At 47.1% G+C, this 16154-nt stretch overlaps 3 protein-coding genes across 3 annotated transcripts; 1 reads left to right on the top strand and 2 right to left on the bottom strand.

The window, feature by feature from the left end:
- Window positions 4871–5964, top strand: LOC8070551 (photosynthetic NDH subunit of lumenal location 2, chloroplastic). Its single transcript, XM_002454016.2, has 2 exons — window positions 4871–5545; window positions 5680–5964. Exons 1-2 carry the CDS (start codon window positions 4994–4996, stop codon window positions 5776–5778), a joined length of 651 nt encoding a protein of 216 aa, XP_002454061.1. The 5' UTR covers window positions 4871–4993; the 3' UTR covers window positions 5779–5964.
- Window positions 9663–11485, bottom strand: LOC8070550 (7-deoxyloganetin glucosyltransferase). The gene is made up of 2 exons (XM_021458275.1): window positions 10844–11485; window positions 9663–10752 (listed from the first exon to the last, which is right to left on the bottom strand). Exons 1-2 carry the CDS (start codon window positions 11349–11351, stop codon window positions 9803–9805), a joined length of 1458 nt encoding a protein of 485 aa, XP_021313950.1. The 5' UTR covers window positions 11352–11485; the 3' UTR covers window positions 9663–9802.
- On the bottom strand, window positions 12690–14712 carry LOC8055400 (7-deoxyloganetin glucosyltransferase). The gene is made up of 2 exons (XM_002452290.2): window positions 14087–14712; window positions 12690–13994 (listed from the first exon to the last, which is right to left on the bottom strand). Exons 1-2 carry the CDS (start codon window positions 14619–14621, stop codon window positions 12997–12999), a joined length of 1533 nt encoding a protein of 510 aa, XP_002452335.1. The 5' UTR covers window positions 14622–14712; the 3' UTR covers window positions 12690–12996.

Genomic DNA, 16154 nt, shown 5'->3' with positions numbered 1-16154 from the left:
ACACGAGCCCCAAACAAGGATAATTGATTTTCTTCCGGTTCTTGCACTCGGACTGGAATTCTTCACTTTCATGTCACCGAAGACTAATCACAGCGAAGTGCTGACTGCTGATCTCGGTCTTGGACTTATTTTCTTCCGTTTCACATATCCAGAGGCTAATCTCACGGATCATCAAGTTCGGAGTTCCTGATTTTTTTGTTTAACTAAAAACTTTTCAAGATTCTTCGTCACATCGAATCTTACGACACATGCATAAAGCATTAAATATAGATGAAAACAAAAACTAATTATCACTACAAGAAATTCCCTGATACATGACAGATTACTTTCGTCATAGACAAGAGAAAATGCGTCACAGATAACTCATAATGACGATCACCCAAAACGTCATCACCCAAAACGTCATGTATCCCGCGTCATACATTTGTTGGAGCGAAATAGAGCGTCACGAATTGGTTTTTTCATTCATCATAGATGAACTGGTCACAACAATAGCAAAAGGCAATAGTGATGAAATAAATCGTCACAGATTGACATATAAGTTCATCATGGATTAGTTGTCCATCTATTGTACCCAGCCCATATCCAAGCCTAGATCCAAACCACAGTGACGAAAAAGAACATCACTTAAGTGCGAAATCATCACTGCATTAACATGCAGCACATCTCAGAATACACCAATCATACAAACAAACATTGATTCTTTTATTTCTTGGCATGTCCACTATTGTCACATACAGTTTGAGGATAATCAATTCACAGTCAAACTAACAAGTACATAAAACTAAGATTTCAGCTCTAGGGAGTCTACAATAAACAAACATACAAACTAGATTTCATCTCTAAGAATTCAATTGGCTTGTTTTCCATAAGATATGCTACCAAGCATCTCCAGGAACTACCTGAAAATCAATATGAATATAAAATATGTTAGTTCTGAGCAAAGATTCTAAAAACAAATGCTATTTATTTATCAGGAAACAATCAGAGTGGATTGCAAGCTCTGTACTAACAAATGCAACTCTATCCTAGGCCTTTTGTGCTTGAAATAATTCCGGCATACAAAACTAGCATAGAATGCAAGTTGGACAATGGTACAAATCTTTGTATGCACAATCTAATTCTAAACCTATGTAACAATTCAAGCTGGACAACACCACAAATACAACCGAGGCAACTAAAAATGCTAGTTTGATGAAATAAAGAGGTACATAGTTAGGCGTGATCCAGTTTCTATGAACATGTATATACCTTTGTTTATTTGTCAATCTTTAGTAACATCACTAAAAAGGTATCACTTACTTACATATTTTATATATACATTTCATCAACCTGAAGTAACATCGCTACTTTTGCCACTGATCCCAAGCCTCGGTTGGCAAAGGAACAGACTTAAGTTCATAAGAACCGATGTTCTACTGTCCAAGAGCAAAACTAATATTTTCTTTCTATCAGCTCAGCCCTACAGATAATACTACCACCTTGTTTCATTGTTTGTCAATGATAACCGAACAGATACATGCCAGCAGTATACTAGCAGCTTGAGAAGACACAGGAAGAAAGTGACGAGCCTGGCAGTATGACTTACGCCCCAAATCAGATCAATACCACATATTGCTACCTAGATCCATAGAAGTGTTAAATAAGTCTACAGGGAGAAGAGGCTCACAAGATATTTAACATCTTCACCAAAATTGTTGTCAAATTTGATGCCAGCATCCTGCGTACAAGGAAGGAGCAAATCACAAAACTGGAAATCAAAATTAAAAAAATCCTGAGCACCAAGTTACTAGCGGCAACAAAACAATGTTGCCGAGAGTAGGGAGTAAATATGACGCTTGCGATTTGTAGGTCTTAATCTCATAATAAATTCCGTCCTGCTCGACCTCATCTTGCCCTGTGGAATCAATTTTAATCTCCTTGATCTAGAGCAAGACAGCCATAAATCCCCATCCTACTCTACTCAGATCCCGTAAATCCCCATCCTACTCTACTTCAACAAAACATGCAACTAGGGTTAGGGCCATCATCTACTCTACTTCAACAAAACATGCAACTAGGGTTAGGGCCATCATAGGCATCGTTAGGGTTACCCATGAGCACACGGAGCACCATGACCCAGGGGACTTGAGATGGTTGGGATATGTGGCACACACCTAGATCCTGCCATCGTCATCGCCCATGTGTCGGGATCTTGTTGTCGCCGCCACCCGGGCTGGGATCTCGCCACCACCGGCGCCCACGCTCGATTCGAGCTGGCCACACCCGGATCTAGCGCCTGCGCTTCGATCTCGCAGCCGGGGGCACCCCATTCCGGAGCACACGGACCTACCACAGGGAGCTGCGGGGAGGAGCACAGGCCTGCGCAGGGGAGGAGGTTGCGGAAGGAGCCGCCGCTGGCGCTTACGGAGCACGATTGGTATTTGGTAGAAGAAGGCTAAGAGAGAGAGATGCGTTGGGCTTTCAGGGAGATATGCCGAGCGTCCGAGCGAACGAGTGATGGATGTGGGCGTTTCTATTTTGTTTTTTCTTTCTCTATATTTTTTCTTTTTTTAATAAAGATGGGTGCTGGGTTGATTTTGTATTTAATTATTTCTTATTTTCTTTTTTATTTATTTATAACTTTTCTATGAAACAACCAAAAGAACATGCGTGCATCTATTTCTTTTTTTTACTTGTTGGGAAACACCACGTTCAAAATATTTTTAAACCTTTCCACATTTTATGAATAATTTCTATGCATAAATTAATTATATAAAGAAAAAAAACTTTTTTAGAACCCTATTTGAGTTCAGTCTTTAAAGTAGCACAGGAGAAAATGATCTGTGACATCTAGCCGTGACGATAGCTATATCAGTCGTCATAGCTGTATCACCTCGGAAATGAATCGTCATAGATAATATAATTCTATGATGCTTTTTTAGAACGTCACCATTAAACCGCCATGTAAAGCCTAATTTTTTGTAGTGTATACAGTCTGTAAATCGCGAGACGAATCTTTTAAACCTAGTTACTTCATGATTGAACAATGTTTATCAATAAAAACGAAAGTGTTATGATATCAAAATCTAAAAAAAAAATTGGATCTAGAAAATACCTTAGCGAGGGTAATTTCTACACTCGGAGCATGTTTATTCACATTCTGCCGATTCGTAGCCTTCCCTTAGCTCTCGCCTGTCGGTTCACTCGGACAATATTGGCCACGGCAGTACCTTCGGCCCACGCCCAGCTTACATGGCCCAACTCCAAGAGATCATGTAAAACTAGATTCTAAAAATCATCGATTTAGCCATTGTCCAATTTAAAATATCCTAAAAAACAGAGTAATGCAACAGTCTTTATAAAACCCGGTCATCTATTTTTAAAACTCACATGTGTTATGTTCACACTGGCTCGCTGCCATCTGATTGCATGCCAGAGGCGCGAGCAGCATGCAGGAATAGTCGTGGATGGGCAAATGGCGAGCCTCTACGGCTTGCTATCTTTACCTAGCGATAAACACAGAATAACAGACTAGTTATTTTGGATGACAGGATAGAATAGCTCTTGGAGACTTTTTTTTCTAATAATAGCTAAATTTAGTTTTACAAAACGTTTTAGATCATCTCTTGGAGATGTTCTAATATAATTGGTTTTGAACAAAGATGAGAGGGCAGTTTCTCAAAGAAAAACCTGTGGCCTAATATCCCTAAAAAAAGCCATGGCCTAATAATAATAATTAAATTAATTCCATTTGAGTTCAGCTTCGTTGGCCGTCGAGTTTTCGTCAGCGATGGTTTCTTTTTTCTAATGATTCTGGACACAGATCCAAAACATCCTCCTCAGCTTGTGTTGCAGGTGTCCGGATCCTCTCAGTTCAGAAATTAACCGCAAATAAGCTATGTGAAAACACTCCTCGAATCGTCTCAACTTATAGGATTTCGAAGTGGTCTTCAGTATCTATTGAGCAAAACGTGACAACCAGTTTAGAATCAAAACTTTGATGCAAGAAATTGTTTTCATCGCGGACAATATAAATCATCGGAGGAATCTAGTTTCCCGAATGACTTTGAGGTACCACTAATTACCAATGGATACAGTAGTGAGGGACTAGGGAGGGCCTGATAAAGTGGTAAAAAGATTGATCTCAACAGTTCCCAGTGAAAGCCTTGCCAAATTGACCCACCCTTTGTCTGACCCAAGTAGCCCAAGCAGAATTTTCTGGACAATAATGGAGCCGATGGACAAGCTTAAGAAGCAAACAGATAAGCTTTCATTTTCTGTCTCAACCATCAATGTTATCTGCTCCGGAACCATCGGAGAGAGTAACCTCACAAGTCGCTACCTCCGGTTTCGGTCGCAACCATCGCAGGAAGCCAGCAACCATGCGACGCTCAGATGTGCAGCAGCTAGAGTTTAACAAAATTAATTACTCATCATCAATATCAATACGATTGATTTTTCAGTTGCCAGAGCATGGTGGATCGAGCCTCTGCTCAAGACCCTGAAACTGCAGACCTGAACGCTGAGAGAACAACGAAGACGACAACGACCTGCACGGCTGGTAAGTGGTAAAGATTCACACTCGAGTCAAGTGCGAGCGGTAACAAGCTGATTAAGTGGTAAAGTTTGAATAGGCCGGCCGGTATCACACTTCCCAGCGTGATCTGATTATATTACGGCTGGATTTATTAATCAATCAAACAAACATGGTTTAACGTCACCTGTTCTCCATGTAATCGAATCACGCTACAAAATACTCCTACATCAGCCAAATAGCACATATAATAGATCAGCTTATCCATTTCTGAACCTCAGAACCAAAAGACGAAAAAGCGCGCGCATTCACGGCCGAAAGGGCTCCAATGCGGATAATATCTGCAACGCGCCGGGCTTCCCTCCATCCAACCCCAGCAAAACCATCTCCTACCGGCCGGCAGCCCCAGTGCTCCACTCACACTGTCACCCGCACCACACTCCACCCAGCTAAGCTTCGCGCCTTCGTTCGTTCGCCATGGCCACGCTCGCCAGGCACCTTATCCTATGCTCATCCTCCCCCTCACAACGCCGCCGGAGGCCACCGCCGCTCGACGCGACCGGAGGCGGCACGGACAGGCATCAGGCGCCGGCGCCGGCGCCGCCGCAGTCCACGACGCGTCGGCTGGCGGTGGCGGCGTCGACGGCGCTGGCGGCCACGGCCGCGCTGTCGGCGCGCCGGCCCGCGCCGCCCCCGCCCGCGATGGCCGCGGAGGCGGCCGCGGTGCCCGCGCCGACGCCCGGCGGGACCGTGCCGCGGTGGGGCACCAGGTCGTACGTGCGGGAGCGGTACTTCGAGCCGGAGCTCACCGCGGAGGAGGCGGCCGCGCGCATCCGGCAGACCGCCGAGGGGATGCGCACGCTGCGGCCCATGCTGGAGACCATGTCGTGGAAGTACGTGCTCTTCTACGTGCGCCTCAAGTCCAAGTACCTCGGCCTCGACCTCACCACCGCCATGGCCGGCGTCCCCGCCGGCCGACGCGCTGACTACGTCCGTGTCGCTAACGAGCTCGTCGACAACATGACGGAGGTACGTCTATGTGCTGTGATTGTGGACAGACTGTGCCACTGAGGTTTGAATGGTGAAAACTAAATGGCTAATTGCGGTTTCTAAATTTTCTCAAATAATTTTCGCATCCTGCATTTTGCGTGTGTGTTGTGCAGTTCGATCGCTTCGTGCGGACTCCCAAGGTCTACGAGTCCTACCTCTTCTACGAGAAGACGTTGAAGTCGCTGGATGACGTGGCAGAGTTCCTCGTTTGATGTACATATTATTGTATAAGTAGTTCTTTGATATATGTTCTCCGCCCGTCCATAAAAGAACACAACTATGTGAGTTGTGTGTGTCAAACTGGTTTGAGTTTGACCGAATCTATAATGAATAGTATTAACATTTTTTTTTATCTCAAATAAGGTTTACTATGGAAATATGTTTCAGAATTAACCTAAGGGTATTTGTTTCATATCATGAATATTAGTATTTTTTTGTATATTTTAGTCAAAGTTCAAATTGTTTCACTCATTGAAAAACAAGATTTGTTTTCTTTTAACACAATTTTTAGAGAAAACATCATCCTGGTCAGCTAAGCATGTTAACATTTGGCCTGATCGGCAAAAGTACTTAAGCTGTAGCTGCAACTGTGCTCTCCTCGTAGATGCATTTAAGCCTGGGCAAAATACCTATTATCCATACCTGAATTATTTAAATCCGGACCCGAATTACCCGAACCCGAGGTACCCAATCACAAATTTGGATAGTGATTTTGATTATCCGAAATTAGTTTGGATAATTTGGGTAATATCTCCAGTACCCAAACTACCCGAACTACCAAAATATTTATCTTTGTCTTTATATTTATCATGTGTTGTTAGTTGAACATTTAAACTTACCAATTTATTAGAATATATAATTCTCTCTGTTTGAAAAGTGACTGTAATTATTATTATCTACAAAAGACTATTGAAATTCAATACAAATTGTTGCTGAAATTATATATAAATTGCTATTGAAACTTTGTGTAGTTTGTTCTTTTCTGTAAATTTGGGTATATCAGGAATATCTGAACTCGAACTCGAATTATCGAGTACCCGAAATTGCGATAATATTTTTTCGGGACTAAAATCGGTAGGAGTTTTCACTACCCGAATTACTCGATCCGAAAAAAATAGAATAACCCAAACGCCCAGGCTTAGATGCATTGTTACTTGCTGTATGGAATTGTATGCAGCACTAAGTGCAGGCGATCAGACGAATTGTTCATATGCAACTATGCAGGAATTGTCTTTTCTTTAGAAAAGGAAAAATCTCAGCCTTAGCCACCACGTACGGCTAATTCTTACAACCTAGGTATTCAAAAAAAACTTACAACGTTCTGCTTAACTGATGTTTATCAAATAAAGAGAGAGAGAGAGAGAGCACATATTAAATAGAAAATTATGAGTAAAATCTATTATTACTTTTTCATTCATACTTCACCAAGATATCCAAATCTTCAACCTCTAAAACTTCGGATGCCTTTTGGACCGATCTTCTTAGGCCTTGTTTGGCACATCTCAACTTCACTAGTAAAAATATTTTTTAGAAAATAGCTTCATAAGTAACTTTTTAAATAAAGCTGAGCTGTTTTGAAAAAAATATTTGGTAAAATAGCTTCACCAACTACTTCTTGCATAGATGAGAGAGAGAAATGAGGGAGAGAGAGCTGCAATAAGCTACTTTTTTCAACTTCATCCCACATGTCTTTACGAGAGAAGAAGAAAAACAGCTTCGGCCATGAAACTGTTTTAGAAATAAGTGTTTGGTAAAAAAAATAACAGCTCACAACAACTTGTGAGTTATACCAAACAGCCCTTTAATGCCCTTACGTTGTAGTAGTGCTTTAAAACACAGCTAATATGTTCCTGAAGATATTCTACAAACGTGAAGAATATTGTTTTTTCCTTAGAAACTTGATTGTTAATTTGTTATGCAAACATCAAATTGTGCAAATAAGGTCTAAGATCCCTAGAAAAATAGGCCCTCTCCTCCATCCTTTGCCTCTTAGTCAATTTCCTATCAAATGAGATATGGATCTAGACAGAGATAACCACGTCACCTATATGAATAATGGTCCAAAATATTTTAGCATACTAAAACAAAGGAACTGTTTAAGATTTTGCACGGATAAATCTTTATGTAGGATGCAAGATTTCACTGATGCTAACATCACGTGGCACGTATTGAATCCACTACAACAAATGTAATATAAACAAAAATGTAGATGAATTGGTCGCTCTATAGACAAAACAAACTCAAACGACCAAATGGGCCACCCTAGGCCATGATTTTCAAAGTCAAATTAGGGTTGTTCTAAGCTAAAAGGAAAAGGTGTGCTTGATATCATCTAATTATTGTTGAAGTCCTATAACTGATTTACTCATCTTTTCTACTTCTTGAAAATTGTTCAAATTTGCTTGTGTGGTTTTAAAAGTAGCTTTGGCTGATGTGGCACCCATATCAGCTGTAGCAGATATAAATCAAACTACATTGATAGTTCAAAGAGATCCAGTAGACTTATTAAAAGAATTCTATTTTTATAGTCTTTTGTTTTTAATAACGTTGGGACCTACACGCGTGGACACAACACGCAACACACAAGTCACAAGTTCGAATCTCAACACCGTGCACAAGTGAAAATCCGTACACAAAATTGTGGGACTTGTGTGGCATGCAACGTGTGACTTTATGGTATGGGGTACTTGGAAATCATTTTTTTTTGCTATTTTTTGACCTAATTTTGAAATTTTTGGAAATTCTAATCACCGACGGCAGGTAACATGAACCGGTGGTGATATACCAACCGCCAATGATGACCATTTGTATCCAACAACTTTCACCAACGAGGGCCAAAACCGGTGGTAACAAGGGGACCTGGAACTAGCAGTAATGACCATTCTCTAATAAGACAACGTAACGGAGACAACCACGAACCCGAGATTCTCTAGTAGGAAGTGATCCTTGGCAGCTCCATATAGCCAATGTATAAGGCCACCAAGGACCACTTCCTGGAACTGGCAATAATAAACATTCTCTAGTAAAGAGAACCTGAGGCTGCCGCAAAGTAGGACGTGGTCCTTGGTGGTTCAGCCACTATATAGGGCCACCAAGGACCACTTCCTACTTTGTGGTAGCCTCGGGCTGTGTCCACAGCTTGCTCAAGGAGGGCAACCGCGGCTAGAGAGACGGGTGCGAGACGTGGCAATAGAAGTGTACTAGTTAGGCCAGCCTCAGTTGAGAGCTCTATAGTGTTATTTTTAAGACTGTCATATCATATGAAATAAAATAAAACTGGATGAAACACCCACTCTCAATGGAGAGTTTCATTCCATTATTTGAGAGACATTTAATTCAAGACTCACAAAGAGTTGATTATCGTGCCAAGAGAGTTTCATCGAAATAAAACTCATTTCTTCTCTCTCTTCTTTAATACACTATCATATCATCAAGAATGTCTATATAACTATTTAATGTGAATGAAACTTCCACTAATACTGGCCTTACGATAGAAGAGCTAGTACATGTGTTTGAGCCTGGCAAGTTTACGGTAAAAAAAAGGAACGATATGTTTGGGGGCTTGGCAGTGACTTGTCTTGGTCAAACCCGTTGACTCGTCTTGATGAAATCACTGATAACCGTCTCTGTTTCCAGTGCCTCATTTTACAGAACGAGTCTGTGATATAGACGCACCAGATTCTCAATCTTGAGCTTCCCACTACCGTGACACTACCAGCTGAGCTATTGCTCGTCCGTGGCACGACTAGAGTGTAATGGCGTCCGACCGATTCATGTTTTTAAAAATGTTGGAGACTTTTTAATAAAAACAAATTAAACTCAGCTTTTTGAAATGGTCTAATTACCGTGCAAGGCAACGAAAGGGGAACGCTGTCTTTCCCAACGCATACATCACACGGTCAGAAAAGTCACAAAGGGGCTAGAAAAAACACAACCATTTCAGACTCTCGATAGTCGGTAGATGATCTCATCATCCATCGCTCAGCATCGTCGGCCTTATTTAGTTCACTCTCAAATTAAAAAAAAATATCTATTACATCGATTCTTATAGCATATAAAACATTAAATATAAATAAAAAATAACTAATTATTTTTATTTATGAGACGAATTACGAGATGAATCGTTTAAATCTAATTAGTTCATGGTTATAATAATTACCAAATACAAACCTAAATGCACAGTGTTAAAATAAAAAAAATGGATTAAACCCGGCAAACTTTGATCTGAGTGAGCCGTCAAATCGTGCCGGAGAGCAGCACATCGTTGATCAGGCTGTCGAGGTTCGCGAGCGACCTCGCCGCCGACCCCGCGGCGGCCTGTTTCCACTCCGCCGCCCTGCGCGCCATCTCCTTCCCCTTGTCCCCACCCATCGCCTCCCGTATCCTCGCCTCCACGGCCTCCCGCCGCACGTCGTCGCCGACCTCCATCGCCACGCCCCACTCGGCGCACTTGTACCGGCAGTTGGTCTGCTGCTCGGCGAAGAATGGCCAGCACAGCATCGGCACCCCGGCGCCGAGGCTCTCCAGCGTCGAGTTCCACCCGCTGTGCGTCAGGAACAGGCCCACCGCCTCGTGCCGCAGCACGGCCTCCTGGTCGCACCAGCTCGCCAGGATCCCCCTGCCCTTGGTCGCCTCCAGGAACCCCGGCGTCAGCGCCGCCGCCGAGGCCGTGTCGCCCTTCACGACGTCCGGCCTGACGACCCACAGGAAGTCGTGGCCGCTGCTCGCCAGCCCCCACGCGAACTCCGCCAGCTCCTGCCCGCTCATGACCGTCACGCTCCCGAAGTTCACGTACACCACCGACCGCGGCCGGGGCCTCCTGCCGTCCAGCCACGCCAGGCACCACTGGTCCTCCCGCCACAGGCTGCAGCTCACCGCGTCCAGGGGCCCCCTGCGGACGGCGACCTGCTCCGCGACGGAATCGAGCGGGCCGATGGTGTATAGGGCCGGGATGATGGCGCGCATGGCGTCGAGCGCCGGCTGCTCCAGCTCGTCGAAGGTGTTGATGACGACGGCGGACGCGTACTCCGAGCGCTCCACCTCCTGGAGCTGGAAGGTCATCAGCGCGTCGTTGGGGTCCGTGGTGCGGAGGAAGGTCGGGAAGTCCTTGAGCCGCATGTGCTTGCTCATGCCGGGCGCCCAGTCCACCGGCGTTTCCATGAACCCGTTCGTCAGCTGCTCTTCGTCTGCGCCACCAAAAGGGGGAAAAAAAATCGCATGGCTTTTCGACGGATTGGATAGGGATGCAGAGGAGCAGAGGCAGGCAGCAGAGCATACCTTTGAAGGGGATGATGCCCCTGTCGATGAGGAGGCGGAAGTTGCGGTAGCCCATGTAGCCGGAGGCGCTGGCGGTCCAGAAGAGCGCGCACGGCACGCCGGCCTCCCTGGCGGCGTCCACGCTGAAGCTCATCAGGTTGTCCGCCACGACGCACGTGACGCCGTCAAGGCCGGCGAGGAGGCTCCGCAGGTGAGGCGGGCAGTTGTGCTTGGTGGCGTGGCTGATGGTCGCCGGGTCCTGCGTGGCGTCGGCGTCGGACTCCGGCAGGCCGTCCGGGATGGTGGCGAAGCGGAACCCCGCGAGGCCCGCGACGGCGGCGGCGCCGCGGGAGCGGATGAGGCGGCGGTGGTTGTACTCGGTGTTGACGAAGGTGACGCGGAAGCCCCTGGCGTGGAGGATCTTGGCCAGCTTCAGCATCGGCGTGATGTGGCCCTGCGCCGGGAACGGCACGCACACCGCGTGCGGCTTCTGGCCATGGCCGGTCGGGAGAGTAGCAGCAGCGCTCATGTCTGCTTGGGGCTTTCTGGCCGGTCCGCCGGTCGTGATGTTGAAGCGATCGAATTGTTTCTTGTTTGTTCAGTATGGGAGTGTTTGGTTGCCTGGCTTAGCCCTTAGCCAGGCTTACATAATGCAATTTGGGTCTGTTTGGTTCCCTGTAAGGCCTGCTAGCCAGGCTTGTGGAAGCCCAGTCCGTACGATTTTGGTGGCTCCGTGGAAACGCCCAAATTGGTCGTTCTAGCGTAGCCAGGCTTGGCCTAGCGCCCCGGCCGCTCGTCTCACCTTTCGTGTCGTCTCACCTCCCGCACCGCCGCCTCCTCCCGCCGCGTCCTCCCGCACCGCCGCCACCTCCCGTCCGCGCCTCCTCCCGCCGCGTCCTCTCGCACCGTCTCACCTCCCGCGCCGCCGCCACCTCCCGTCCGCGGCTTCATGGTGATGGCCCGCTGCTGCTCCTCGTCGAGGTAGTCCATGAAGCGGAGCCGGGCGGCGAGCTTCGGGTGGAGGAGCTTCGGCCGACGCGCGCCTCCTCTTCTCCCCTTCGTCCACGGCGGAGGAGCTTCGGGTGGAGGAGCTTCGGCCGCGCGTGAGACCTCATTGCTCAACCCGGATCTCGCCGACGCGCGCCTCCTCTTCTCAACCCTGGATCCACTCGGCGTCGGCGTTGTCGCACCACGGCTCTTCCAGGAGGAGCCGCCCGAGCGGCACCCGCACGGTGGCCATCGGCGTCCTCCTCTTCCGGGCATCTGGGAAGGCGTCCTCCACCGGGCATCTGGGAAGGCACCATCGACATCGACGGCGACGAAGGTGAATCTGTCCTCCTCGTCCATGTCACGGGCAGTGGCAGTGGCACAGCATCGATAGCCATGGCCAGGGAGTTCGTATGCCACAGCGCGGTGGAGATTCTAGCGGCCGCTCACCAACTGTTCGATGTAATGTCTCAAAGAGGTAAAGCTACCAGAACAAGGAAGAGGTAACTGTATTTAAGCTGAGCAGACAACCAAACATGATCAAAGCAATCCAGGCTTAGCTAAGACAAGTGAACCAAACAACTGCCTCTTGCATTGGGAGAGCCAGGCTTGGGTACCCTGGCTTAGTTGGCTAGCCAGGCCAAGTTGAAAACGTGAACCAAACACTCCCTATATATACTAGCTTTTCTTGACTTACGGTAGTTTACTGCATAAATTGAGCAGGTGAAGACCGATGGCACACACTTTTTGACCAGTACCTCCCAACTTTTTTGGCAAAAAATATTATTAGCTAATTTATTATTAAAAAAACTGTTGAATGCTTGAAAGATTTGATTTGTAGTGTCCTTTAATCCAAGGATAGAACACAAAACAGTTATCGTTGCCGCCAGAGCCTCCACAAGACGAGGCAAAGCCACTGCATGAATCAAGCAGCCCTTTACTTTCTTGTGCCCTTTGTTATATATAAGTACACCAACACTTATCAGCTTATTCAATAGGGCTTAGAGCGACTTTACATGAAACTAGCATTTGTGTTTTGGCAAAGTTTATCTAAAAATATCATAGTTATTGAAACCAAATAAGTATAATTAATTTTTTACTTTTCCATATTACTCTTATTAATTTAGTCAAACTTTAGATAGTTTGGCTAAGTATAGAAACTAAAATTATTTTTCAGGAAAGAGCCGTCAGCACTTAGGTAGCAGGACGTGATTCTTGATTAGGTCGTCCAGGTTGGTCAACGCCGTGCCGCCAGGCTGCGTGGCCCGAATGGCGGCCTCCTTCCACTCGTCCGCCCTCCGCTTCATCTCCTTCCCCTTGTCGCCGGCCATTGCCTCCCGTATCGTTGCCGCCAGAGCCTCCCGCCGCACGTCGCCGTCGACCTCCATCCCCACGCCCCACTCGGTGCACGCGTACCGACGGTTGGTCTGCTGCTCCGCGAAGAAGGGCCAGCACAGCATGGGCACGCCCGCGCTGAGGCTCTCCGTCATGGAGTTCCACCCGCTGTGCGTCAGGAACACCCCCACCGCCTCGTGCCGCAGCACCGCCTCCTGCTCGCACCAGCTCGCCAGGAGGCACCTGCCCTTGGTGGACTCCACGAACTCCGGCGGCAGCACCGCCGTCTCGCCCTTCACCAGGTCCGGCCGGATGATCCACAGGAAGTCGTAGCCGCTGCTCGCCAGCCCCCACGCGAACTCCACCAGGTCCTGGTTCGACATGGTGGTGACGCACCCGTAGTTCACGTACACCACGGACCGGCGGGCCGCCCTGCCGTCCAGCCACCGCAGGCAGGTGTGGTCTTCCTTCCAGAGGCTGGCGCGGACCGTGCCGAGCGCGGCGGCGTCGACGACGACGACGTCGTCGCCAGGTTCAGGGACGGCGGCGGCGGCGGTGGCCACCAGCCGCTCGAGGAGGAGACTGAGCGGGCCGATGGTGTAGACGGGCGGCGGCAGGATGGCGCGCATGGCGTCCAGCGCCTCTGGCTCGAGCTCGTCGAAGGTGTTGAGGATGACGGCGGCGGCGGCGTTCGTCCGCGACACCTCGTGCATCATGAAGTCCAGCAGGATGTCGCCGCGCTGCATCGTGTAGATGAAGCTCGGGAAGTCCCTGAGCCGCATGTGCTTGCTCATCCCGCGCGCCCACCCCACCGGCGTGTCCAGGTACCCGTTCGTCAGCTGCGCCTCGTCTGCAGGTGCAGCATGCATGCTCTAACCGATCACAGACATGACGCCGATGTGTGTTCGATCGACTAGCTGGGGCAGTGGGCACAGTACGAACCTTTGAGAGGCGCAAGGCCTTCGTCCATGAGGAACTGGAAGTGGCGGTAGCCCAGGTAGCCGCAGGCGCTGGCCGTCCAGAAGAGCAGGCAAGGCACGCCGATGTCCTTGGCAGCGTCCAGGCAGAAGCTGGTGACGTTGTCGGCCACGACGCACGTCACCGGCGGCGGCGGCGGCGGCACCTGCTCGCCATCGCCGGCGGCGTCGTGGTTGAGGCGGTCGAGCAGGCGCTTGAGGTGCGGGAGGCAGGTCTTCATGGTGGAGTCGCAGATCGCGGCGGGGTCCTGCGTGGCGTCGGCGTCCGAGTGCGGCAGGCCGTCAGGGATGGTGGCGAAGCGGAAGCCCGGGAGGCCCGCGACGGCCTGGGGGCCCCGGGACCGGATCAGGCGGCGGTGGTTGTACTCGGTGTTGACGAAGGTGATGTGGAAGCCCTTGCAGTAGAGGACCTTGGCCAGCTTCATCATCGGCGTCACGTGGCCCTGCGCCGGGAACGGGACGCACACCGCGTGCGGCTTGGTGTTGTCGCCGGCTGCCATCTCTCAGCTCTCGCTCGTCGGCCGGAAAAGGAGGGAGTAATGCTGTGCTATATACGTTCAGGAATTTTCTGTGGAGTAGTGAATGAGTGATGCGATCTTCTGGATTGCTGGCGCTTATATAATACTCCTATATAAAACAGATACATACGATTGGTGCACGTGTTTTGAAAACCGGCGGTGAGTATTGTGTCACTTGCATTGGCAACTTACTGGTAAAGAAACAAAGACGCTGATATTATCGGTTGGTGCAGCTTAGTAGAAAGGTTATATTTTTAGAGTTCTATATTTTAGGCACCTGAATTTCAGCGAATAATTTTAGAGAATAATCAAATAGAACAACTAAAAGCACAACTAATAAACTCAAAAAAGAATTACAACCAAATAATAAAAAAACTACATATGACCCGAATAACAATAGAAATAAACACCTAAAATATATGAGAAGCAAATTTTTTAGTTCGAGATAAGGTAATCATTAGATGTTGTTTAATTATGCCTTTCCTAAAAAAAAACTCCTATATATCCCTCATAAATGACCATGTTGCTTGTCCGAAATAGTTTTTTAAACGAATATATTTAAAACAAAAGATTTCAACGTACAAACATTTATCATTACTTACATTTCAACAACTATTTGCTGTCAAATGGACCGAAACCAACTCTGCATAGCTGCAAATAGGGATGCAAGCGGACTATCTTGTTAATTTTATAGGTCAACAAATCAAACTTATATATAAGTTTATGGGCTAACCCGGCCGGTTACATCTCTAGCTGCAACGTCTCCAAATGACAGGACCTGCGATTCAGCTGTTAGCTTTTGTCTTATTTTAGTCCACCGGCAGTCTTCTCGAGAGTCATAGAGGCACAAGTAATTGAGCAGGAAATTTTTATTCACGTCATGCCATCGTTACATGTAAACCAAAATTTATTGATGTTGTAAAAAAACAAATTTTATTGATCATAATAATAATAAACTACTGATGGATCGATTGATATCATGCCATCATCGATATCCTGCCGCCACGCACTCCATCGTTGATAGCTCAATCAAATATAAAAAAGGTCGGCATGCCTACCACGCCGCTTGTGAAATTGACAGCCATACTTTGGCCTGTTCGGTTGGTTAAAATTATTATTTGCTAATTTATTATAAAAAAAATATTATTAAATTACTAGTAGATTCATAGATAAGCTCAAATGAACAGATTGAGCAGTAGCCTATAGGGGACTGAACTTGTCCACCAAACTCATTCATGAATGCAGTAGAGGAGCGGTTCATTCAAGAAGCATAACAATAAGAACCGAGGAATCAAGAGGATGGATGGATGTGGAGAGTGAAATTAGTATATAGTATAATCCATGCCATTTTTGTGATTTACTAATTCTTGATGTTACCGCTATTTTTTATTCTTAATATGCAAAAATGCTGACAGAGAAGGTGAAGGCTCACAAGGCAACCAACACCACTGCCAACTGAACAAGATAATCAGTAGTCAATTACGGCAGTCCCAATAGAGTAAATAATGATAGTTT

Source organism: Sorghum bicolor, chromosome 4 (assembly GCF_000003195.3).
Source record: "Sorghum bicolor cultivar BTx623 chromosome 4, Sorghum_bicolor_NCBIv3, whole genome shotgun sequence".
Taxonomy (NCBI): Eukaryota; Viridiplantae; Streptophyta; class Magnoliopsida; order Poales; family Poaceae; genus Sorghum; species Sorghum bicolor.
The sequence above is the reverse complement of the archived record's forward strand: the minus strand, read 5'-3'. Positions and strand labels throughout refer to the sequence as shown.

Bases quoted from the DNA above. Each gene is read 5' to 3' on its own strand.
- LOC8070550 (XM_021458275.1), bottom strand. From the start codon at position 11,351: ATGAGCGCTGCTGCTACTCTCCCGACCGGCCATGGCCAGAAGCCGCAC. The intron at 10,753-10,843 runs GTATGCTCTGCT...TTGGTGGCGCAG, and splicing joins GGGCATCATCCCCTTCAAAG to ACGAAGAGCAGCTGACGAAC.
- LOC8070551 (XM_002454016.2), top strand. From the start codon at position 4,994: ATGGCCACGCTCGCCAGGCACCTTATCCTATGCTCATCCTCCCCCTCA. The intron at 5,546-5,679 runs GTACGTCTATGT...TGTGTTGTGCAG, and splicing joins TCGTCGACAACATGACGGAG to TTCGATCGCTTCGTGCGGAC.
- LOC8055400 (XM_002452290.2), bottom strand. From the start codon at position 14,621: ATGGCAGCCGGCGACAACACCAAGCCGCACGCGGTGTGCGTCCCGTTC. The intron at 13,995-14,086 runs GTTCGTACTGTG...CTGCACCTGCAG, and splicing joins AGGCCTTGCGCCTCTCAAAG to ACGAGGCGCAGCTGACGAAC.